Source organism: Ipomoea triloba, chromosome 8 (assembly GCF_003576645.1).
Source record: "Ipomoea triloba cultivar NCNSP0323 chromosome 8, ASM357664v1".
Taxonomy (NCBI): domain Eukaryota; kingdom Viridiplantae; phylum Streptophyta; class Magnoliopsida; order Solanales; family Convolvulaceae; genus Ipomoea; species Ipomoea triloba.
Genome location: NC_044923.1, coordinates 10,224,411 through 10,250,272, shown reverse-complemented (window position 1 = coordinate 10,250,272; position 25,862 = coordinate 10,224,411). Strand labels below are relative to the sequence as shown.

The 25,862-nt window shown below is 38.5% G+C and overlaps 1 protein-coding gene across 4 annotated transcripts; it reads left to right on the top strand.

The window, feature by feature from the left end:
• Positions 1 to 1,507: 1,507 nt before the first annotated feature.
• Positions 1,508 to 14,303, top strand: LOC116027229 (biotin--protein ligase 1, chloroplastic-like). 4 transcript variants are annotated; one of them, XM_031268722.1, is made up of 14 exons: positions 1,508 to 1,702; positions 2,185 to 2,243; positions 2,467 to 2,532; positions 3,754 to 3,983; positions 5,374 to 5,617; positions 5,743 to 6,016; positions 6,886 to 6,947; positions 7,020 to 7,168; positions 8,374 to 8,494; positions 9,480 to 9,635; positions 11,328 to 11,373; positions 11,944 to 12,016; positions 12,186 to 12,262; positions 14,063 to 14,303. In XM_031268722.1, the coding sequence occupies exons 5-14, from the start codon at positions 5,449 to 5,451 to the stop codon at positions 14,106 to 14,108; spliced, it is 1,173 nt and encodes a 390-aa protein (XP_031124582.1). In that variant the 5' UTR covers positions 1,508 to 1,702; positions 2,185 to 2,243; positions 2,467 to 2,532; positions 3,754 to 3,983; positions 5,374 to 5,448; the 3' UTR covers positions 14,109 to 14,303. The 4 variants fall into 4 exon arrangements, with proteins under 4 accessions (XP_031124582.1, XP_031124583.1, XP_031124584.1 ...); XM_031268723.1 differs by lacking the exon at positions 3,754 to 3,983; XM_031268724.1 differs by lacking the exon at positions 5,374 to 5,617.
• The last annotated feature ends 11,559 nt before the right edge of the window (positions 14,304 to 25,862 follow it).

Below are 25,862 nucleotides of genomic sequence, written 5' to 3'. Positions count from 1 at the left end.
AGCTAATCAGTTTGGAGGTGCTCGGGTTGAGGATCCTAAGGCTCATGTTGTTCACTTTGACAGAATCTACCAGACGATCAAGATGAATGGGATTCCTAGTGATGCCATCAAACTGAGGTTGTTTCCTTTTTCCCTGAGAGATCAAGCTCTGAGTTGGCTCAATTCCTTTCCTGCCAACCATTTTGTTACTTGAGAACAGCTCTACAAGGCATTCATGTAGGAGTATTGTCCTCCCTCTAAGGCTGTTAAGCTTAAGAAATAGATTCAGAACTTCCAATAGTTTGGTAATAAGAGTCTTTATGAGGCTTGGAAGTGGTTCAAGGAGCTAAGGAGGCAATGTCTCAAGAATCTGATGACTCCAGGTGACTTCATCTCATCTTTCTATCAGGGGTTGTTGGACAGTGTTAAGACCATACTTGATACCTCATCCCTTGGATTTATTTTCATTGATATGGGTCCAGATTATGGCGAACAGTTGATTAAGAGGATCACCTCTAATATTGTCTACTAGTATAATGAGAGGAGTGATCCACCTAAGAAGGAGAAGCCAGATGGGATGTTTGAAGTTGAGGAAAAGGTGGTAATGCAGGCTCAGTTAGATTCCATCTAGCACATGCTCAAGCAAATGATGCAGGTTCCTACTCAGAGTGTTCAAGCAGTGACTCAACCTTCACCAGTTCCACAAGGTTCTTTTGTTCCTAATCCTTATCCTTTGCCACGGGTTCCTTAGGTCCCTCAAGGGATGGCTATGGTAGCTTGTTGTGCAGTTTGTGGTGGTAACCATACTTCTCAGACTTGTTATTTGTTGGATCCCAGTAGCCAAGTTCCTCAGCCTAATGTGGAACAAGTTGATTTGATTGGATACTCTAGACCATAGCGACAAGGGCAAGGTTACGGGAACTACCAACAGCAAGGAGAAATCAGTTTGATGGCATCACTAGGAATCCCATTCATCTTGATAGTCTGACAGATCCTATCGAAGTGAACAACATGAGCCTTAGGATTCTCAACCCGAGCACCTCCAAACTGATTAGCTGAACTTTACTAATAGCTAATTCTAAGGTTGTTAGAGCATAAAGATTGCAATACACCTAATGTGGCCCATTTTTTTTATCATACAGTTTATTCGTTAGTTAATCTACTTTTCTTTAATTTTCCCTCTCAATCATTATTTACTTGGATTCTAGTAAATTCCATCGCTTTAGTGCCTAGAATTTCTTAATAATCATTCCTATTCCACTCTACTACCAAACATCCAAAATACTTTCACCAAAATCCATTACCCTTACAAAGTATTTGATACCCATACTGATTCCGATTCACATGTGCGAACCAAACACACCCTTAGATTTAATTCTTTACTATTATTATTATTATTATTATTATTATTATTATTATTATTATTATTTTATTTGATTTGATTTGGTTCGATTCAACTTTTAACCGAACCATTCAATTTACCAGAATCCCCGATTTTTCGATATATTTCGGTAGGTTTCGTTGAATTGCCCACCCCTAAACCAAACTGCACCTAAAATCACTAATCCTAGCTCTCCGCCAGTCCGCCTCCCCGGCGATTCCTCCTCTCCTGCGAGCAGCAGCCAACGACGACGACCACGACGACGGAAGACTCCGCGTCTTCTGCGACAGCCGCCGACGAGGGCTCCGCCTTCCCTGCGCGTCCGGTCACTTCAAATTCAAGGTAGGTGTTTCAATTTCTTGTTGGATAGTGTGTCTCAATTTCTTGTTGGATAGTGTGTCTCAATTTCTTGTTGGATATCTGTGTGTAGAATCGGGACATTGTGTGTCTCAATTTCTGCTCTTCATCATCTCCGGAGGCCAATCAAAACCTTGTCTTTTAGGTTCAATTCAGTTTAATCAATTAGGTTCAGTTTTCCCGTGGCTAAATTAGTTTGTCTTTGTTCAGTACTTCAGCTGCTAGCATTTATCTCTGTGATGTGGCCAGCGCTGAGAGTGATTATAGTATTATAAAACTCTTCCTAATGGTCTAAAGTGAGTCTCGGGGTTTCCATTTAGATTCAATTTTGTATATCTTGAGTTGGAACAAGCTTAAGGAATCTCCATTGCTAGAGGAAGTAGTTAAAGATGTTTCTTGGACTTCCCTATATTTCCTGTAATAAATAATATACTTGACTTTTTCTGGTTGGAATACAAATTCTGCAGGTACTATGATCTAAAGATTGGTACTGAAGCTGAAGCTGTGAAGGGATCTACCTATTGAGGTAATCTTTTTTTACCTATTCAAATTTTCTGTAGATTTCATTCTTTTTGTCTACATAACCTCTGCCCTACTCTCTTCACCATTCTTGTAATGCTTTAAAGTTTACAGAAAGGAATATATGGGCATATGGCTGTTGAGAATTGATGTTAAATGTTAGGTTGACAAAAAGGACAATGTTAACTTTTATGCTGAGATTATGTGGATATCATCTGTCTTGCTTCCAGGCATACGAAAAGAAGACAACTCCAAAGTGGCGTTATGGCCTTGGTCGAAAGAGAAATTTCGAACAGGTGAGCTGACTTAAAAAAAGGATTTGCAATACTATTGAGTATTGACTCTATAGAAATCTTCTATCAATTTCTGTATTGTTTTTTTGAAATATCTTGACTACAATTACTAACTTTGTTTGTATGTAATTTGAGGTAAGCTATTGCTGAGCATGTTTGTAGACTGTATTTGTAGATAACTTCCAATTTTGGTTTAGGTTTAAGAGAACATGTAAAGGAAGCTAGATATGGAATTTGTATGAGATATGAAGATTTTTAGCGTTTAAAGTAGCCATTATGCAGTGAGCCAATAGATTCAGATTTATGACTAGCAGCAGACAATGACTATTTTGCATCATTGTTGGTTATTTGATTTTGTTGTTTCCATCATGGTTTCGTGCTCAGAAATATTATATCTTAATTTGTGGCTTGCAAAAGCAACAAATATGCTTTGCTTATGTCACCTTCCCCTTCACTTTGATTAATCTGTCATAAACTTCCTTTTCATCCTTGGTGTTTCCATGTATCACTTTTAAGTTTGGCCATTGTAGCTTATGAAAGTCAGCTTACCGAAGATGCCAAAAGTTTCCCTTCAAAGTGATCTATACCTAGCTAGCAAATCGAACCAAAACTGGGTGTTTTTTTGTTTTATTATGTTTGTTTGTTTGTTTTTTTTAACCGAACCGAACTATGATGTTAAATTGAAACCCAAAAAACCCGAACCGAAAACTGAAATGCATACCCATAGTCCGCGCAATCAATAAATAAGTATTTGTAGCGGTTCCTAAACCGAAGCAAATACCGAATTGAACCAATTCCGAACCAATTCCGAACCAAAACCGAACAAACCAAATCGAACTACAATAACTGAACAAACCGAACTGAATATCGAACCACACACCCATACTTCTAACCCTAGTATGAATGTATGATATATTGACAGGCCTTGAATATACTTCTCAAGTACCTAACGAATACCATGGATTATGGTTTAGTGTACATGAGGGAATGATAGACTTTATTTATGCTTATAATTTTGTTGTTTTTAATTACTAAGTTGAATAATTTAATTGGAATTTTGTAAATAGATAAATAAATAATAAATAGGATATCCTTTTAACTAATCTAACAAGTTATTCTATAATTCTTTGTCAAAGGGATTATTATTATAATTATTACGGAGTATTATAGTTATTAGTATTATTGATTAACCTATTTTCTTTTGTTTTGTATTGTGTTCTGTAGAGACTTGGGTCTCTAATAAAGGATTTTTTCTACAAATCTACAATCTGGAAAAAGTGGGGACTCTTTGTTGATTAGTAGGTCATTCGTTTAAACCTGAGAATTCTCAACAACAAGAGGCAGCGGATAAGAACTATAATAAATAATTATTATATTAGCCACTTCACGTTCATTGAGAGCCCATCCCAGCCAGTCGGCCACTTCCCATCCGTCACCACCGCCAAACCCAATCTGTGAGTTGCTTTAGCCTTTCTTCCTATTATATGCAGTTCAAATACAGGCTTCATATTCAAATATTGAATATCAATTCTGGTAAACTAATGAAATTATTGATTTATTGCTTCGATCAATTTCTTTGGTTTTTGACCAATTGATTGCTTCTATAGTTGTGCTTAGACCATCTCCAACCGGTGCACCAAAGCACCAATTTGGAGTGGAAAATGGTGCTGTTGTGCTCCAACAAAGGCGCCATCGGCCATCGCACCAAAAAAATGGCGCAACATGAACAGTGCAGCGCCATATTTGGCACTGCACTGTTCATGCTGTGCCATTTTTGGTGTGGCTTTTTTTCCCATTTTGTCCCTTGCTTTTATTTGTAATTCCTTTTATGTCCTTAGTTTAGTTTTAATGTATTTGTATGTTTTGTTAAATTGTTAAATATAAATTTATATTATTAAAAATAAATTATATCATTTGAAAGATCTCATCAAGACGATTAACCCAAAACTAATATTGAACACAGATTAAATAAAAATGAAAGTACATAAAGCATAATTTTAACAAAGTCTAATATTTAAAGATAATACAAAGTCTTAAAATAATATTTACATTATAATTATATTTTATATTAAAATATTTAAAGATAATACAAAGTCTTAATTTATGAGAAAACAAATTATTTTAGTGAAGAAATAAAATTTGGTGCAATGGGTTGGAGATGGAAAAAATTTGGTGTAAAAATATGTTGGGAATATTCCTTTTGGTGTACAATTTGGTGCAGAATTTGGTGTAGAGGGTTGGAGATGGCCTTACTTCTTAGCTTTAAAGACTTAGAATGATGTACTGATGTTTACTACTGTGCAGCATTGTTTGCTTTATTTTTATATTAATTTTCTTGTTGTGAAAAGTCATTTTGTGCAATTACTGCAGCTTTAGGCCAAAATGTCAATCTTCATGCCTGGGTCAGAAAAATGTAGTTCCGGCTTTAAATTTGTTCTTTGTTCACTAGCCTCCTTTAGACATCATGGGCTGTGCACGACATCTCTCCTGGTCTAGTAGAGTAGTAGTGCACTAGTGCCTTGTTTGCACTTTCAACCCAACTACGTGGGTTCGATTCCTAGCTACAACATTATTATTCTTGGCCCACTACTTGGGCTACAACTTTATTATTTATTTATTATTTGGACCGTTACGTTGGACTATTGTACATACTCTTTGGACCTAGCGCCCTGAGCAATAATATTACTACTCTCCTACCCTCATTATGTACATTTTTACCCGTTTATGGTGGACCTGGTATCGATAAATTCATCAAATAAAAACAACAATTAATTTAAATATTTAATTATGTACGAGTGTAGTTGCATTTCGTTTAATTATCTTGTAATTTGAACGAAATGCAAGATTGGAGTAGAACATTGGAAGGGGATTCCAATGCCCGAAGTGGAGCGCACTGCTAATAAGCAATGTCAGTAGAACATGACACCATTTACTCTCTCCCTTGATCTGAAGCGGACTATACAAAGCTTGATGATATTGACCAGCTGCCCTCTACTCTCTCACCATCGATCCTCCTCCTGTTTTCGCTCTTTTCCTCAGCTTGCATCTTCTTCTCACTTGGCTTTCCCCACTTCTTCCCCTACACCCTGTAAACACCATTTCTCTCTCTCCCCTCCATGTATACATTGCGTATGTATGTATGTATTACTAATACTTTTTATTTTACACAACTTTAACTTTTGTTTTTTTTTTTTTTTTAATATTTTGGGTTAGATATGGAATCAGAATCATCGGCGCCTTTACTTTTGGTGTTATGCGGGAAATCTGCAGTTGAGAATGAACTGGCCAAGTCACTAAAGAATAACAATGCTATGAAACTCCTTGGGGATGATGAAGTCGAAGTTGTTTTGCATCCGGAGGTCGAAGATAGCCTCGGAAACGGAGGGTTTCGCATTAGAGATTACTTTAATTCCCTTTTGACGATGAGCCTCGGGAGGTTCCTTGTTTACTCTCCTAGATTGCCTTCAACACAAGACGTCGTTGCACGGTATGTATGGGTTTAGTAACTATTTATTAGGGTTTTAATCTTTTCTAGTGACCCTTTGTATTAAAAAAATCTAGAAATTCTTTGAAAATGAGAATATTCATTATTTTCTTACCTTCAGTTATCACTATTCTTAGTGTACTTAAAAATGATATTTGGATAAATATTTTGTAATCATGGATAGAACGAAAGAGGTTATGTTATTTTGTATTATTGAGTAAATAAATTGTACGATGATTATAATAATTGGATAGTTTTTTAGTATTTTTATGAACTAACTAGAGCCAAAAGTAAAAGTAGATTGAATTCCTATTTTTAAAGCTCATACTTAGCTTCAATAAAATTGATCCTAGCTGATAACTTTAGGATTTGAAAATTTAAGGGTGCATTTACCTCAATTATCTAAGTTTTCCGATTTCCATTTTCCATTTTTTGTTTTCCAGTTTTCCCATTCTCTTATTCAATTATTCGATTTTTCAATTTAGAAAATATGTTATGGGCAGCAATTTTCACATTCGTTTTCCAAACTCAAATTTTTGGGACTATAATGTTATAAAATTAATTACATTAAAAAATTTGTGTGCTTTTAAGACTTGGTATTCAAAAATGTTTTCAAATGTGTTCGGTTTGAGTGAAATGTATATACTTTTATTTTGGAGTCTAGTATATGTGATATTTTAACATCGTATATTTGGATCAAATTTATATCCGGATATAACTTGACTAAAAGTATTGAAACTAATAACCTATAGGGTTTATCAAATTTTATAAATCGGTTAAAAATTTTGACTTTAAATATGATAAGAATTGGCCCATCCCAAGCATTGCCCCCTACTACAATTTCACCATTGAGATTAGTCTTTGTTGGGCAGAAATTTCTGTGAGCTGCCAGTTGGTGCAGTGTGTGTTGCTGATGTGCAATTCAAGGGGCGAGGTATTATGGGAGTTGTGCTGCAACAAATGGTTAAGTTTATGATACTTTTTGTCTGATCACTTATCTGTGTAGGTCGTTCAATGAATGTGTGGGAATCACCAAAGGGTTCCCTTCTATTTTCCTTTACCTTACAAATGGAAGATGGACGAATGGTGCCACATGTTCAGTATGTAGTCAGTCTTGCTATGACAGATGCTATTAATGATCTCTGCAAGCAATATGTAAGTGCATTGCAAAATTTATCTGCCTAGTCTTGTTGCATTTTGAAATTGTAGGTTGAATGTAATACAAAGAATTCAGTTTAAGATAGAAATTGGATGTGTTGCACCTATTTAATAGCATCAAATATGGTTAAGTTTTCCTAATAAAAAGTGGGGATGCAAGCACCTCTAAATACGGTAAGTGCATGTAAAATAGATGATGATTATTCTTTAAATGACACTTGAGATATAATTTTTGCTTGATACAACGTGTTAAGAGTCCCACATTGATAAAATAAGAGAGAACATATGGATTTATAAGGTCATGAGTTAGACTAGCTAAGTGGTAGCTAATTAGTTGGATTCAATATTTTAGTGTGGTTTGGCCCATGTGCAGTAGAGTCCAATCTTAAATTATAACACAATGAATATTAAATTACAACCAATCGCCAAGACCTTGTGGTCTAGTGGCACCCGGTTGCACTCCCATATGAAAGGGGGTGGATTCGAGCCTCAGTGGAGGCGATATCGACTCTTTGTGCTTCAGTAGGTTGAGAAAGTAGTTATGAACAGATACTGCATTGTAACATAGTCAGTAGTACTAAAAAAAAAAACCAACTACAATATCAAATGGTCAAAACCCTAACTTTAGTCAGGGGTGCCTCACCTCTATGATGATGATATAGGCTGAGGATCATTGGCAACACTTATTGAGATAAAACCTCCGAATTATTATGTGGTATAAGATTCATCCCCAGGACTCTAGTTTGTTTAAACATACTGCAATTTTCTGTTGCTTGTGGAGAGCGCTTTAGTAAATTTTCTTATGAATGATGAAAAGGGAAGTTCATGGCGCACATCCAATCTTTCTAACCTCAAGAGGAGACAATCTAATTTTTCCAATCTATAGTAAATGATTTATTCAGAACCTATAATGTTTAACTAACGTGGATCAAGTGACGAAATGAATGGTTTATTGCCATTCAATTTATGAAGTATTTCCCTTAGGTTTCATCAATGGTTTTTATATGAAGGAAATGTGAAGCAGTGATGTGTAAGTTCTTTATAACTGATTTTTATCCGTTAAAGTTGATTTTTACTGAATTTTGGCTGAGTGATATTTAAACGTATTCTAGTTTAATTCTTTAACTCTTCCAAATTTCAATATTTGCTTCTATTGGATTTTTTTTTAATATCATTGTTTTGGATAATGTATTTCATTACAGGGTATACCACATATTGATGTAAGAATAAAATGGCCGAATGATTTATATTTAGGTGGCCTTAAGGTTGGTGGCATTTTGTGCACTTCAACATATAAGTCACAGAAGTTTAATATCAGTGCTGGTAAACAGTCTAACTTTCTAACAAAAGATATTCTTATTGAGTTCATTCACGTAATGAACTAACAATAATACTTTTCTTTTTTCTTCAATTTCTCTTCCTCTTGTATTCTCTGTGTTTTTCCTTATGGGGGCAAGGTGGTTAGAGTCTAGGGGAGATGCTTCCTTCTATTAATTTCCTTGATTTCCACATCACAGGAGCAATGTTTTAAAAGGCTAAGGCATGCCTTGAGGCGTTTTGTATTTTGAGGCGAGGCGTATTGAGGCGTAAGCCTCAAATATATATATATATATATAGGAGAATGGCTATAGTCTGTAGCTTGATTAACCTACAAATGAAAGCCACTAATCACACTACCAGCATAACATTAAAAAACATTTTTTTTAGAAAAGGCTAGGTGTCACACCCACACTCTATATGCAGTACACCCATATTATTTATATATATACACACACAGAGGACGTTGGAGGTCGCCAGAAACTGTAGGTCGCCGTAGCCTTGACGTCGCAGCTGCTTTAGGTCGCCGTTGCAAGAGTTGAGTCTCGTCCCACTTCGCAAGTCAAAGTGTGACTCGCCTCAAAAAAATGCCTCAGAAAGCCTTGAGGCGTATATGAAGCGCACGCCTCATACGGCTGAGGTGTAAGCCTCTAATTCAGCCAAAGAGGCGTAAGCCTCAGTGCGTACCTGCTAAGCCTCACTCTGAGGCGCGCCTCAAGGCGGGCGGGCCTCAAAAAAGCCTTTTTAAACCTTGCACAGGAGTTAGTGTGTTGCTACTATTAAAAATTAATCTACTTAAACTTGTCATAATATGGGATCTATGCATTGGGACTTTTTATAAATTTCAGTTGCTTGCCTTGTTGAATTGCTTAAATCTCCAACAAGATTACAAAAGGACTTTGGGATTCTCATGGTGGTGTATATATTTATCATTGTGAGGGTTTTAAAAACTTGATTCAATGGTTTTTTGCGTCTGACTGTTGTTATGCAGGAATAGGCATAAATGTAGATAATGAAAAGCCCACAACATGCTTGAATGCTGTTCTGCAGAAATCAACTTCTGTTCCAAACATATTTAAACGGGAAGATATTATGGCTGCCTTTTTCAATAAGTTTGAGACCTTCATTGATGTTTTCTTTAATCAAGGTGAGATATTTTTCCTTTGAATATGAGCTATCATGGGATAATAAGAAACATACCTGCCACTTTTTGAATTCACTTCTTTTTATTTTTATTTTTTATGGTTTCTGTGAATAAGAAAGAAAAATTGTAAAGTTTTCTTCGTCCATTTTTATGCTGTCTCGAGTTTCTTGATGCTAGTAGGCCCTTTGAGAATAAACAATAGTTACAATACATTATAGTTTTCTGGTTTTGGGTAATGTTTTTGAGAATAAACAATAGTTACAATACATTATAGTTTTCTGGTTTTGGGTAATGCTTGTAGGCCCCAACAAAGATAAGTTAGGAACAAGCAACAGTGCAATTGTTTTGTTCTTGTGACTGCCTCTGCCTCTGTATTTAATTATTGACTATAATGGTTTTTCTCGATTTAGTCCTAAAAGTCTTTTTGTGCTTGATTGGGTCTTGAACTTTGATACTTTTACCTAATCGAGTCCTTGGTTGTTAGAATCAATAACTAAATTGAGAAAAACCACTATAGTCGAGGAATAAATTGGGTATTAATAGAGGGGAAATTACCAAGCTATCCTAATAGAGGACTCAATTAGGTAAAACCATCGAAGATCAGGGCCCAATTAAGCACAAAACGACTTTTTGGGCTAAATCAAGAAAAACCACTATAATTCAGAATTAAATTGGGTATTAACTCAATAACTGAGACTGTAGCTACTTCCAATAAAGCTCCCAGATATGTCTTTTGTATTTAACGAAAAGTGTGGGTGGCACATAAAGTAGTTTGACATTTTCATTTACCAAAGAAGTACAAAAAGTGTGGGGGGCACATAAAGTAGTTTGACATTTTCTTTTACCAAAGGAATTAAACTAGGGTACCAAGGTGACTTTTTTTTTTTTTTTTTTAATATAAATTTTATTATTATTATTATTTTTTATTCTGAGAATTATTTCCACTTCATGTTGTTAAATTCAAAGGGATATTAAGTAATGGAAACATACGCCCTGATTTTTTATCCATCTTGCAATGCTTTATAAAGGCTAGTAAGGTTGTAACTTGTAACATACTAACATTTGCCCTTCTGATTTCTTTTTGTACCTTCTAGACACAGACTGTAATTTCATATTTCCCTCTTTTACTTCATTTCCTCCAAGTTTTGCTCATCTATTCCCTGTTCATCGCATGCTTACTTGGAGATCTAGTAAGTACACTGCTTAAGTGTTAATAGACTTTAGAATGATAGACCCATCTACACCCAACTTAATTGCTTAGTTTGTTGTGTTAGGATATTATATCTGTTTGCCCTTTCATTCAAAGGGATTGTAAGTAAAGGAAAATATTTTGTTTTTCTTCTTTTCACTCATTTTACAATAATCAAGACTTTATGAAGGCTGATAAAGTTGTATATTCCACCCTTCCAATTTTCCTCTTTGTACCCTGTAATCAGAGAATGTAATGCCTATCTCCCTCCTTTATGATGCCTGGAGATGTGATTATAAATTATAATAGTGTTCCTGAGATCTTGTTTTTCTTGAACTGATGTTACAAATTTGCTGTTTGTAGCCTTTAGAATTACAGGTCCATTAATTGTTATACAGTCATCTTGATTTTAGTGGTAATGGATCATGCAGTACTAGTCCTATACCTCTTCTGTGTGTTAATCATGTCTATCATTATAGTGCTATTGTAATTTTCTGTCTATGCAGGATTTCAGCCTCTTGAGGAGTTGTACTACAAGACATGGCTCCACAGGTAAAACATTTGCATTTACTGTGTTTAAAAATGCCTTGCTTCTGGAATTATTTCACTTGGATTTATGCCCAATGCAAACTTATTATATATTGGATTTATCGAGGCAAACCCCACTCCTCTTCCGAGTATGTGAGTAAACCCTCGCCCTGTGATCCTAGCCGGCAAAGGACCACAAGGAGGTTAACCAGCCTAGGTTGCCCATAGCTGACCGGCTCAAACCCGGGTGGCAGACGGTTTCGAACTCAGGACCTCACGGCCGCGAGCGTCTTGGTCTTGCCACTCAGGCTGCCCTTACAGGCACAAACTTATTATATATATATATATGTGTGTGTGTGTGTGACAGTCATCCCTACACATGATTGTGCATCTGTTTAACATAACAATATATGATATTATATGGGAGAGGTTTTTCCACTATTTTGCTTTCAACTCAGTATTTGATTTACAAGTTTAAAGGATTGTTTTACTGGATTTGGTTAACAAGTGCTGATATCTGTGAAGTTTAAATGTGCCTGGAATTATTTTCATGGACTTACTAGTATTCTTTCTTCTGATTTATTTTGACTACAGTGGACAGCGAGTTATTGTACAGGAGAAAACTGAAAACCAAGATCCGTTTGTAGAGAATGTAGTGACCATTCAGGTCAGCTGACTCCTTTAATATTTTCCCTTCAGATAAATATATGGGATGAAAGGGTCTTTATAAATTCTTATTTGACCAACTTCTCCAATTTGAGTTGGTTCCATTGGTGTCATCTCATGAACCTATTTTTTTTTTCTCTGAGATTTCTAAATTAATTTTCTGTATTCAGGGCTTATCATCCTCAGGTTACTTATTAGCAATAACTGATGATGGTCAAACATGTGAACTTCATCCCGATGGCAACAGGTATCATATTTTCTCATATTCATTATCAGTCTTGTGTGTGTTTTAAGTAGTGATCAGATTGGGAAATGCTAACATTTCAGCCAGAAAATCTCGTTACCCGCATTATATGTTTCTGCTTTAGCATACAGCACATTATTGTGATTCTATTACAAAACTTGAGTCTGTCAGTCTGCACAATTAGAGGTATTCAAAATCTGGGATGATTTGAAGGTAAATTTATAACGTTTCTCTGATGTAACACTAACATCTTTTACATAAACCAAAAAGCTTGTCCACTCTCTCACTAACCAAATTTGACTAGGGTCTGGGAGATTGAGTCCTAGGATGTGGCTGATTGTTTTCTCTTGGGTTTGGAGAAAATAACCATTCATACATAATCTCAATCTCTCCAATCCCCAACCTGACATAATCTCCTGGGATTGCTTTACTTACAATCATTAATCCTCCAACCAAGCATAGGATCGTTACTCCAATCCATCCTTTAAGTCCGTCACCACTCTTTCAACCAATTACAGTATTACTAATCATGCTCAATAAGAAAAAAACATTGCTAGTCTGGTCCCATCTTTAGTCCCTAACAATCACTAGCACAACTTGCCTCATAGTTCTCTTCGAACCAAATTACCCTTGATGTTACCACCCCGTCTTCAGCTGGACAGCCTGTTAATAGAAGCTACCCTAGTGATGAAAGATAGAAGCATATGGTGATTGTTTCACAAAGTATTCATATTTAAGTTTACTAGTTTTTTTTTTTTTTTTTTCAAATTATATCTTTGAAAAGAATTGCGGATATATCGATGATGATATGATCATTTCGTTGCTTGTGTACACTTATAGTTGAGTTGATTGTGTGTATCGTCTCCATTAGACGCTTAATCGATTTGCTACATATCCAGTATACATATGTCCGTATGAGTGCTTTTGTTATTGTGCGCTTGTGCGCTTTATTATTTTCTAGATGTTTATCATTAAGGAAAATTTTGTGCTGGAGAAAATGTAGTATAAATGTGCTTTCTTTATAATATAACTGGAGTTGTATTTTCGAAGCGGTTATTGTTTAATTTATTACTTTAGTTTTATTTTTTTTAAAATTAAAAAACCAATATGGCCAACACTTTGCCCTTAATTGGGCCGGCCCGGTGCGAATGAGGATTAGTCTGAGTATGGTACGGGCTTAAAGGTGCCTCCTATAGTTAAGTTTGCTCAGGACACCTCGTGGGCTCGTGGTCTAATCCAAAAATTTGACAGATTATAAACCAATCTTATCCTTTTTAGGGAAAATTGTATTTTTTGTCCCTAAGTTATAGGGTAATTGTAGAATTCATCCCTAAGTTTTGATCATACACAGTTTTTGTCCCTAAGTTATCATTGGCATTGCACTTTTCGTCTCTAAGTTATACTAATTGCAAATTTCATCCTTAAGTTATCATTACGTTGCACTTTTCATCCCTAACTTAAGTGTACAAACTTTGGTAAATTTTTGATTAAAAAATAGTTAATCGAAAAACTTCGGTAAACTTCGTTAAAAAAATTGGCGTTGAACTGAAAAAGTTCGATTAAAAAATTTTTCATCGAGAATTTACCGAAGGTTGCACACTTAAGTTAGGGACGAAAAGTGCAACCTAATGATAACTTAGAGATGAAATTTGCAATTAGTATAACTTGGGGACGAAAAGTGCAACGCCAATGATAACTTAGGGACGAAAAATGCAATTTTCCATTCTTTTTATATTTGAATTTCATTTCAAATAAATTGTGTTTTTGGACTTAAAAAGATAATTGTAATAATTTTTACTGCAGTTTTGACTTCTTCAATGGACTTGTGAGAAGGAAATTAAGTCAGTAAAGATCTTCCCTGTGTCCATGAAAGTTTTATAATTCGCTCAAGAGTGGAAACAAACATTCAATATTTGTATTTGAGGATGTAAATAACGATAATTCAGTGGCTCAGCAAACATGGTCAAATGTCGGTATGTATAAAGAATTTGTTTACTTTGAGCATAATTTTTGAACTGTGTTGTTAAGTTTTGAACCTTGGTCTCTTCTATCTTGTTGGGTGGGGTGTGGGACTGCGGGGGAGCAGAGGTAATTTTGCCATTTATGGGTAAGTAGTTGTCTAAGTGGCGTATGACCCGAATAATATAATAATAATATTGAAGGAAGACATTCATATTTGAAATTCACCTCAACCATTCACCCCTTCCCATTTCAACTTAATCTTCCTTCGTAATATCTAAGAGCGGGCAAATGTCCCTATAATGACTTTGGCTGCCTTTTTTGACATGAAACCAATTGGTGGTGTTAGCACTTGAAATTCAAATAATGTTATTGGGCCGTGGTTGCTAATTGATTATTAAATTAATTGTTTTAATTGTTTTAATTAATTAAATTGGATTGAAATTTATTTAATTGGGTTAATTAAATAGCTCAATAAATGATTGATTGGTCTAATTAATTAATTAAAAGTAATTGTTGTTGAATTGTTGGCCCAAATTTAAGAAATATATTTAATTGAGTTGGACCAGGCCATTTGGGTCAATTGGGCTATTTAAATTGATGGGTTTTGACTTGGTTTTGGCCTATCAAGAATATATGTAGATTGCATAATTTTGAGAAATTGTGGATATTATAAATTGGTTCAAAAATATAAAATCATGAACCTAGACATGGTGTCTTGATAATATTTAATTCAAATAATTAAATATAGGAATTATCCAAATGTATAGGGTTGTTAGATTTTCTCTACACACCTATCACTATAAATAGTGGTCTCATTTTCAAAGAAAGGGAACACGCCTTTTAAGCACCTGAACCCTTCTTTGAAGATTAAGTTGCTTATTAGTCCTTGATTAAAGAACAAGTTGCTTAACTCCGGAGGCCATTCAGTAAGGAACAAGCTGCTTAACTGCGAAAATTATACCAATCACCGAAGGCATGATACTGGTGGATCAGTTGAACGACTACATAATGTGGGCAATCAAAGGCAAGTTGGATGGAGGCCAACCCTCATATTCTTATGCTAAGCCATACACATAAAGGATTGATGAGTTGAAAATACGTTACGGCTATCAAACTACTAAGTTTCAGCAATTTGATAGCCAAGGGAAACTCTCACCTTGCCCACTTTGTGGAAACATGCAATGATGTATGGGCTTATGGTGATCTTTGGTAAAGTAGTTTGTCCGTTCCTTAAAAGGGAACTGCTTTTGATTGGTACATTGACCTCGAACCCGGTTGCATTGATAGTTGGGACAATATGGAGCGTGAGTTCTTAACCCGCTTCTATAGTACAAGGAGAACGGTAGCATGCAATGTGACAATGCTTAAAGGGATTCTAGTTGATCAAGGCTCAACCGTCAACATCTTATCCCTTCGAGCCCTAAAAGAGGTGGATCTACAGATGAGCTCGCCCAAAGCTGTCTAATGATACAAGGCTTTAACTAAGGAGGGCAAAGAGCAATCGGCATCGTCAATCTCGACTTAAGAGTTGGAGGCCTAAATTCGAGTGTCGTTTGGCATGTCATAGATGTGAGGACATCTTATAACTTGTTACTCGGAAGGCCTTGGATACATGAAAAAGTAGCATGTCCTCGTGGAAGATGTTTAGAAAAGCAACGGCAACCCGCGTTCTTAACCAAAGTCAAAGGGAAAGGAAGTTGTGGAAGGGGATCAACGCATTACAAAACTCATCTTCCCGCCTGCAAAAATTGACACACTTAAAATAGATGAAGTGAAATCATTTGAGGAGAAAAGTGGTAATAAACCGGACCTAGTCTTGCCCACCAAGAGTATAAAGGGCTTCGACCCTAAAGCTTATAAGCTTCTAGCCAAAGCTGGCTATAATCCCAATGAGCCTCATAAGTTGCGAAAGCTTATCCCAAAAGCTGGTGGTAAGGGCGAGGCAAATCAACAAGAACCCCATGCACGCAAAGGGTTGGGTTATGTCCCCCCTAAACCTGTGCAAATTCTTATAAACAGGGCTGTAAGCAATTGTATCTCCACAGATGAAAGTGAGTGTGATCCAAAACTCACTCCTACCAATGGCAAGAAGAAGTATTCTAGTGAATCCCAATGAAATTTGCAGATGATATTTTAAATAGCTTAAAACATGTTGCAGAACGATCTATAACAAAATTGATACAGTTTGATTCCTTAAACTCAATTGATTAGGACCTCTAGAGGCCACTTCTTCCCCACACTACTAGTGAAAGGGAAAAAGTAAAGACTACCATTAAAGCAGCCCAAGCGAGACTTATTATATCCATGTGAATTCTGTCCCCTATCTTTGTAAATATATATATGAAGGAATTGTTCGATTTTTCCTCACTAATTATAATACACTAATAATAATAGTGAAAGAATGGGTAAAGTGGAGTCTTAGTGCTCAGTCTTTGACAGATTGGGCTCAAATCCTAAAGCCCCAAAGAAAAAGTCAATACATGATCGACGTGGAGCTGTCCAACTTATGACAGACAATGCAAGTCCTCCTATTGAAGCGAAACCTTCTAAAAGGCTTCGAAGCATGATTCCTTCTCGTATGAGACGAGAAACAGATATTCATGTTTCATGCGAAGAAGTGTTGAAAGTCCAACCTAGCACCATTGTATAGACTTGTGTACGGAAAGGGAAAAATGAGGAAAGCGTCGGCTTAAGTGATGACGTAGTACCACCTAGGGTGAGGAAGCATCGTCTTTCCACATCACTCTACGTGATGAGACCCCGATTGAGGGAGAAGACGCAGAAGAAACACACCATGAGTTAGAGGAAGGGGTACGAGCTGCAATAAATGAATTAAAGGAGGTTGATCTAGGAACTCTTGAGAATCCTCGATCTATCTTCATTAGCACACTTTTTTCAGATGAAGATGAAGAAATCTATGCCACATTTCTGAAAGAATACGTTGATGTATTTGCATGGGCATACAAGGAAACACCAAGGTTAGACCCAAAGGTGGTTGTGCACTGCTTGGCAGTGAAAAAAGCATGTCGTCCGATCAAGCAAGCTCAATGGCGCTTTCGCCCTGAACGTATTCCTTCAATTGAAGGAGAAATCAACAAACTTATAGATGTTGGATTTATTCGCGAAATGAAATATCCAACTTGGATATCCAACATTGTGCCTGCACGCACGAAGAACGGCCAAATCCGCGTATGCGTAGACTTTCGGGATCTTAATGTTGCATGTCCGAAAGATTACTTCACACTTCCTATCACAGAGTTAATGATAGATGTTGTAATCGGGCCTCGAGATCATGTCATTCATGGATGGCTTTTCCGGTTACAATCAAATTCGCATGGCGTCGGAAGATGAGGAGTTGACGGGCGTTTCGAACGCCAAAAGACATCTACTGCTACAAAGTGATGCCCTTTGGTTTGAAAAATGCAGGTGCTACATACCAAAGGGCTATGTAGACAATATTTGATGACATGCTTCACAAAATGGTGGAATGTTATGTAGATGACTTGGTTGTGAAGTCCAAACTTCACACAGATCACTTGGGGAACTTAAGGAAAGTCTTTGACCGCCGTTTCAACTCAAAATGAACCCTTTTTTTTTTTTTTTAGCATAAGAAGTGAGATAAACATTCAACAAAACATGAAGAAAAATACAAATCTGAGTATCCCAAAAAACATGAAAATACACATTCAAGAATCCTTAAATGCTAAGATGTATCCAAAAATAGGTTGTCTAAAAGCAGACAGTCATGTCTTGCACAACATAAACACAACTTAGGCTTTAGAAGCTTGCTTTTCTTTCGCCTTCTGAATCTTCAAAACTTTCTTCACAATCTTTTGCTCTTCCACCAAAAAGGCTCTGATGATCCTTTCCCTGACAGCGCTGCCGGACAACACACCGCCATCCCTAGTCAAGGGGCAAGCTTTAGCCGATTTCTTAGCAGATCCTCCAATACTTGCTGAATGGGAGTTGTATGATGATCTGCCTGATAAGGATGTGCATATCGTTGAAGTCCTACCCCCATGGAAGATGTACTTTGATGGAGTTGTGCATAGAGGAGGGGCAGGAGTAGGAGTTGTCTTCGTCACCCCGGAAGGTGAAGTGTTGCCATATTCATTCACGTTGACAGAGTCATGTTCAAACAATGTTGTCGAGTATCAAGCATTGATACGGGGCTAGAGATAGCAGTTGACATGAAATAGTTGAGAATTAGCATCTATGGAGATTCAAAGTTGGTCGTCAGCCAAGTGATTGGTCTATACGAAGTAAAGAAAGCAAAGTTAGTCCCATACAACAACTATGTGAGGATACTCATACAATAGTTGGGTGACATCACGATTGAACATGTACCGAGGAAAGAAAACAAGCAAGCTGACACATTAGTCGCGTTGACTTCAACTATTGCTCATCCTGTAGCCCGAGTACAATTATGTCAAAAGTGGGTAGTTCCACCTATTTTTAACGAAGATGGCTCAATTGATGAAACTGTCGAACTCTCTACTGCTTCTGTCTATGACATTGGCAAGGATGATTGGAGGCAATCATTGATTGGCTACTCCATTGATGGGAAGTTACTAGAAGATCCTCGTAAGAAGGTCGATATAAAGCGCCGAACTCCTCGCTTCATCTACTATAATGAGATGTTATATCGTCGTTCATTTGATGGAGTTTGGCTTCGATGTCTAGGAGAGGAGGATGCATCACAAGCTATGCAGGATGCTTATTCTAGGGTCTGTGGCGCGCATCAGCCTGGCCCTAAATTGCACTTCCATATTAAGCGAATGAGCTATTATTGGCCTACAATGGGTAAAAGATTGCATAGACTATGCTCGAAGATGCCAAACTTGTCAGTTTCACGCAAACTTCATCCACCAGCCACCAGAGCCTCTGCACCCAACAGTTACATCTTGGCCGTTTGATGCTTGGTGACTTGATGTGGTTGGCCCAATTACACCCAAGCCATCTGCAGGGCATGCATACATATTAGCCGCCACTCACTATTTTTCAAAGTGGGCAGAAGCCGTGGCATTAAGGGAAGTGAAGAGGGAAAATGTTGAAGACTTCCTCCGTGTCCATATCATCTATAGATTTGGCATCCCACAATATATCTTAACTGATAATGGGAAACCCTTTGACAATAAATTAATAGACAAGATTTGCATGCAGTTTGACTTTCAGCAGCGAAATTCTTCAGCTTACTATGCAACTGTAAATGGGCTTGCTGAAGCATTTAACAAGACCCTGTGTAATCTGTTAAAAAAGGTAGTCTCAAAATCAAAACGTGACTGGCATGACAGAATGGAAGAAGCATTGTAGACATACAGAACCACATATCGCACACCAACTCAAATCACTCCATATTCTTTAGTGTAGGGTGCGGAAGCGGTCTTACCTCTAGAGCGCCAAATACCTTCGTTAAGGCTTGTCATACAGGAGGGTTTTACTAATGAAGAAAATTCTAAGTTACGATTAGCTGAGTCAGAAGCATTGGATGAAAAACGCCTACAAGCGCAATAGAGCTTAGAATGCTATCAAGCTCGCATGTCAAGAGCGTTTAACAAAAGGGTGAGGACCCGTTCCTTTCAAATTGATGACAAAGTCATAGCTGTTTGAAGGCCTATCAACACGAAAAATCGACCACAGGTTCACTCCAAAATTGGATGGTCCCTATGTGGTTCAAGAAGTATACACGGCTGGAGCTTACAAGTTGGTCAGTGAAGATGTGTTGAAGTGGTGTCTAGTACCCTTGAGTCCAGTACCACATTAACTCTCTATTTCGAAGTGGTGTCCTTTTTTTTCTTGGGTGATGATTCATCTTCTTGGACTGGACGTTTGCCTTTCTTGGTGGTAGGGTGCTCAGGAATTAAGTCCTTAATGTGGCGCTCAAGATGGTCCCCATGGACTTGGGTCCTCCAGTCCTTATAACTCTGTGAAAAGTGTTTCTTCATCGGGACTCGGGTTGCGAGAAATGTTACTTGTGACCCTGAGCCCCGAAGTGTAAAGTGACGCCAGCGTTGGAAACCCTCCGTAGGTGTGATTCTATGTTCGTCATTTTCCAATATGCCAGGGCTGCCATCCTGATAATAGCCAAACTATCGGCTAAATCGATGAGGAGTGTAAGGCTTTGCAATACATGAATTGGCTCATCGTAATATAAGAAAATTGGAACGAAGGCACATAAAATAGTCATCGTTTGGGGGGCGATTTTCCTTACCATCATCAAGAAAGCAAAGATCTTTAGTTAGATGACGTGTTGTGCAAACCCAATTGGCACTGTCAGCTTTAAAGATCTTGTGGCGAGCTTCCACCTGGCCATAATACCTCGCGCCACCCTCTCTAGAGTAAGTGATCATTAGTAGGGAGGCAGACAAATGGTCGTTTGCAAAATGGGTATCGTAATAGAATGACAACCATCCATACACATAGTGGATGGGGAAGTGACTATCAGCTTGCCCTGGTTGGGCAGAGTTATATATTGCATTTAGTCCGTTATAAATGGACGCAAGTACAGGGATCGCGAAGTTTAACGTTTGGCTTGTTGCCATCAAACTTGACATCTTAAAGGTCGCGTAGCGAATAAGTCGTGTCGCTTTGATGGGGAGCACGAACACACACAACCAACAACTTAGATATGCCACTAAGTGGGTCTCCTCTTCAAGTTCTGGGGAATTCCAAGCTCCACAAAAGGCGCTCTGGTCTCTTTGGTCTAACCCTTGAATGCTGGGACCTTGCCGTTGGGATTTTGGGTGTTCTTTTGGCGATTCTTCTTCTTATCTTCTTTCCTTAGTAAGGGCCTTTCATAAATTTGCGACCTTCTACTCCAGAACTTTATCCACTCGTTGATATGAATTGAGTGACCGTCATCCTTCTGATTGCGACCGCCACCTGGTTGCCTACGCCGGTTGTAAAGGTAGTTGTACGCTTGGAATAGATACTTACAGCATTGAGGGGTAGACTTAGAGTCAATATCTGTCCCTATCAATTCCGAAGCGGTGGGGAAGTATTCGTCATAGATGTCACCAGATATCGATAGGCCGCAAAGTACATGGATTTCCCAAAGTGAGATAGAAAGCTCGCAGACCGAGGTAAGCAATGTGTGGTCATAGGGCACCACACTTCGCAAAACACTTGAACGATGTGCGTTGAACGGTCATAAGTGAAAAAAGAGACGTATATGCCGTCATAGATCATCACGGCTTCCAAGGCATATAGGCGTATATGCCTTCATAGATCATATATGTCGGCATCGTGACCTCTTGGAAGTCGTGATGACCTATGACGGCATATATGCCTCTTTGTTCACTTATGACCGTTCAACGCACATCGTTCAAGCGTTTTGCGAAGCGTGGTGCCTTATGACCAACACATTGCTTACCTCAGTCGACGAGCTTTTGATCTCACTTTGGGACATCCATGTACTTTGCAGCCTACTGATATTTGGTGACATCTATGACGAATACGTCCCCACTGCTTCAGAATTGACAGGGACAGATATTGACCCTATGTCTACCCCTCAATGCTGTAAGTATCTGTTTTAAGCGTACACCTATCTTTACAACCGGTGTAGGCAACTAGGTGGCGGTCGTAATCAGAAGGATGAAGGTCGCTCAATTCATATCAACGAGTGGATAGAGTTCTGGAGTAGAAGGTCGCAAATTTATGAAAAGCCCTTACCAAGGAAAGAAGAAGAGTCGCCCAAAGAACACCCAAAATCCACAAGATTCCAGCATTTAAGGGTTGGACCAAAGCGACCAGAGCGCCATTTGTGAAGCTTAGAATCCCCCCTGGACTTGAAGAAGAGACCCACGTAGCGGTATATCTAAGCTGTTGGCTGTGTGTGTTCGTGCTCCCCATCAAAGAAACACGACTTATTCGCTACGTGACCTTCAAGATGGCAAGTTTGATGGCAACAGGCCAAACGTTAAACCTTGCGATCCTTGTACTTGCGTCCATTTATAACAGACTAAATGCAATATCTAACTCTGCCCAACCAGGGCAAGCTGATAGTCGCTTCTCCATCCACTATGTGTATGGATGGTTGTCATTCTATTACGACGCCCATTTTGCAAACGACCATGTGTCTGCCTCCCAACTAATGATCACTAATTCTGGAGAGGGTGGCGCGGGGTATTTTGGCCAGGTGGAAACTCGCCGCAAGATCTTTAAAGCTGACAGTGCGAATTGGGTTTGTATAACACGTCGTCTAACTAAAGATCTTTGCTTTCTTGGTGATGGGAAGGAAAATTTCCCCCAAAACGATGACTATGTTATGTGCCTCCGTTCCAATTTCCTTATATTACGATGAGCCAATTCATGTATTGTCTCGCCTTACACTCCTCATCGATTTAGCCGACAGTTCTACTATTATCAGGACGGCAACCCTGGCATATTGGGCAATGATGAGCGTAGAATCACACTTGCAGAGGTTTCCAACGTTGGCATCACTTTACTCTTCGGGGCTCAGGGTCACAAGTAACATTTCCCGCAACCCGAGTCACGATGAAGAACCACTTTTCACAGAGTTATAAGGACTGGAGGACCCAAGTCCATGGGGACCATCTTGAGCGCCACATTAAGGACTTAATTCCTGAGCCCCCAGTCGACATGCCACAAGAGGTCGGTACCACCAAGAAAGACAAATGTCCAGTCCAAGAAGATGAATCATTACCCAAGAATAGAAAGGACACCACTTCGAAACAGAGAGTTAATGTGGTACCGGACTCAAGTGATAGAGATGCCTGTGAGCGGAGAAGCCGAGTCATCAAATAAGAGGATGACCGCAAGCAACGCTGGGGAGAATGAACACTCCAACAACGCCCCAGTACAGGGTTCACCCAGGTCGCAAGGTTCCCATGATGAGCCACAGACGGATCCAATAGATAGGCCAACGGTTTCTATCTTTGACGGAAGATCTAAGCACTGCTAAGACTATAGTTTCAGAGGTTGAAGCAGAAGTAACTCGCATTCACAAACTGACTGTACTGACTCTAGAGGATGCAAAGAAACTGAAGAAAGCGAGAGAGAACTTAGAAGACTATAAAAAAGATATGCTTAACTTTAGCCTTTTCGTTGATTGATGTTCTTTTTCCCCCAGTTTTGTTTGTTTTTTTTTTTTTTTTTTTTGTAGCAAGACTTTTGTTGTTCTTTTCCTAAACTCTTGATAATATCAATACATTTCATTTTTGTGTTTTTCTTTTAGCAACAACTCGTACATCTTCATCTTGACCCATTGAACAATTGTCTTGATATACCACACTCGCTACATGAATTGGGCTTGTTTTTGTTATGACTAAACTTAGATAATTTGGTGTTTAAGTTGCCTACATACTCCTATGAAGGAGATCAAGTCAAATGTAGTTCGTATGATATTTTTTTAATAAGTAAAGCCGTTCACAGTTTAAACTCATGCGGGCCAAGAGCGCCTATGATTTGGGCCCACCCATAGACAAAGCGAGATGCATTAGCAGTTTAACCACGTGCTGCATTTTTTGTGGACAGGTCATTCATCAAATTTCCATGACTTGAGTTGATACCCTAAGTTTAAGGGTAGTAGAGCTTTAGGAATCTCCCATTGATTGGACCAATCTTCAAACCATCTTCACTAACTAACTTGTAAGCTCCACCGGTGTATACTTCTTGAACCACATAGGGACCATCCCATTTTGGAGTAAACTTGTAGCCGGTTTTCCGTGTCACAATGATAGCCCTTCGAACAGCTAAGACTTTGTCACCAATTTGAAAGGAACGTGTCCTCACCTTTTTGTTAAATGCTCTTGACATGCGAGCTTGATAGCATTCTAAGCTCTGTTGCGCTTGTAAGAATTTTTCATCCAAGGCTTCTAACTCAGCTAAGCATAACTTAGCATTTTCTTCATCAGTAAGACCCTCCTGTATGGCCTTAAGGAAGGTATTTGGCGCTCTAGAAGCAAGACCGCTTCCACACCATACACTAAAGAATAGTATGCATGCCCTGCAGATGACTTGGGTGTAATTGGGCCAACCACAACAAGTCCCCAAGCATCAAACGGCCAAGATGCAACTGTTGGGCCTAGAGGCTCTGGTGGCTAGTGGGTGAAGTTTGCGTGAAGCTAACAAGCTTAGCATCTTCGAGCATAGTCTATGCAATCTTTTACCATTGTTGGCCAATATTAGCTCATTCGCTTAATATGGAAGTGCAATTTAGGGCCAGACTTATGCGCACCACAGACCCTAGAATGAGCATCCTGCATAGCTTGTAATGCTTCTTCTTCCCCTAGACATCAGAGCCAGACTCCATCAAATGAACGACGATATAACGTCTCATTATAGTAGATGAAGCGAGGAGCTCGGCGCTTTATATCCTCCTTCTTACGAGGATCTTCTGGCAACATCCCATCAGTGAAGTAGTCAATCAACGATTGCTTCCAGTCATCCTTGCTAATGTCATAGACGGAAGCAATAGGCAGTTCGACAGTTTCATCAATTGAGCCATCTTCGTACTTTTGACATACTTGTACTACAGGATGAGTAATAGTTGAAGCCAACGCGGCTAAGGCGTCAGCTTGCTTGTTTTCTTTCATCGGTACATGTTCAATCGTGACATCACCCAACCATTGTATGAGTATCCTCGCATAGTTATTGTATGGGACTAACTCTGCATTTTTTACTTCGTATAGACCCATCACTTGGTTGACGACCAACTTTGAATCTCCATAGATGTTAATTCTTAGCTGTTTCATGTCAACTGCTATCTCTAGCCCCGGTATCAATGCTTGATACTCGACAACATTGTTTGAACATGGCTCTGTCTAGGTGAATGAATATGGTAACACTTCACCTTCTAGGGTGACGAAGACAACTCCAACTCCTCCCCCCCCCCCTTATGCGCAGCTCCATTAAAGTACATCTTTTATGGAGGTAGGACTTTAATCATAAGCACATCCTCATCAGGCAGATCATCATACAACTTCCATTCAGTAGGTATTGGGTGATCTATTAAGAAATCGGCCAAAGCTTGCCCCTTGATAGACTTTTGTGGCACATATACGATTTTAAATTTTTGAAACAATAAGTACCACATTGCAAGGCGGTTAGAGAGAACGACCTTCTCCATAACATACTTTACTGGGTTTGCTTTCGACAAAAGTCGGATGGTATGAGCTTCAAAGTAGTGCTTGATCCCCTTCCACAACTTCATTTCCCCTTGACTTTGGTTGAGAAGGCGAGCTATCATTGCTTTTCTGAACATCTTCCACGAGGACCTGCTTCTTTATGTAGAACTTTGCATTCGCAAAGTAAGACTCAGCCTCTCTAAACGGGCTTTCATCGACGACAACCTTTTCAATCACGCCGTTCTTTTCATACGTGAGGCATTGATGCCAAGACGAGGGAACCACTCCGTTTTCATGTATCCAAGGCCTTCCTAGTAACAAGTTATAAGATGTCCTCACATTTATGGCCTGGCAGACGACACTTAAATTTAGGCCTCTGACTTTTAAGTCGAGATTGACGATGCCGATTGCTCTTTGCCCTCCTTGGTTAAAGTCTTGTATCATTAGACGACTTTGGGCGAGCTCATCTGTAGATCCACCAAAGTCTTTTAGGGGGCTCGGAGGGATAAGATGTTGACGGCTGAGCCTTGATCAACTAGAATCCTTTTTAAGTT

Excerpts from the sequence above, each read along its gene's own strand:
- LOC116027229 (XM_031268723.1), top strand. The coding sequence starts at position 5,449 with ATGACACCATTTACTCTCTCCCTTGATCTGAAGCGGACTATACAAAGC. Across the intron at positions 7,169-8,373 it reads ATGATCTCTGCAAGCAATAT|GGTATACCACATATTGATGT; the intron begins GTAAGTGCATTG and ends ATTTCATTACAG. Across the intron at positions 8,495-9,479 it reads GAAGTTTAATATCAGTGCTG|GAATAGGCATAAATGTAGAT; the intron begins GTAAACAGTCTA and ends GTTGTTATGCAG.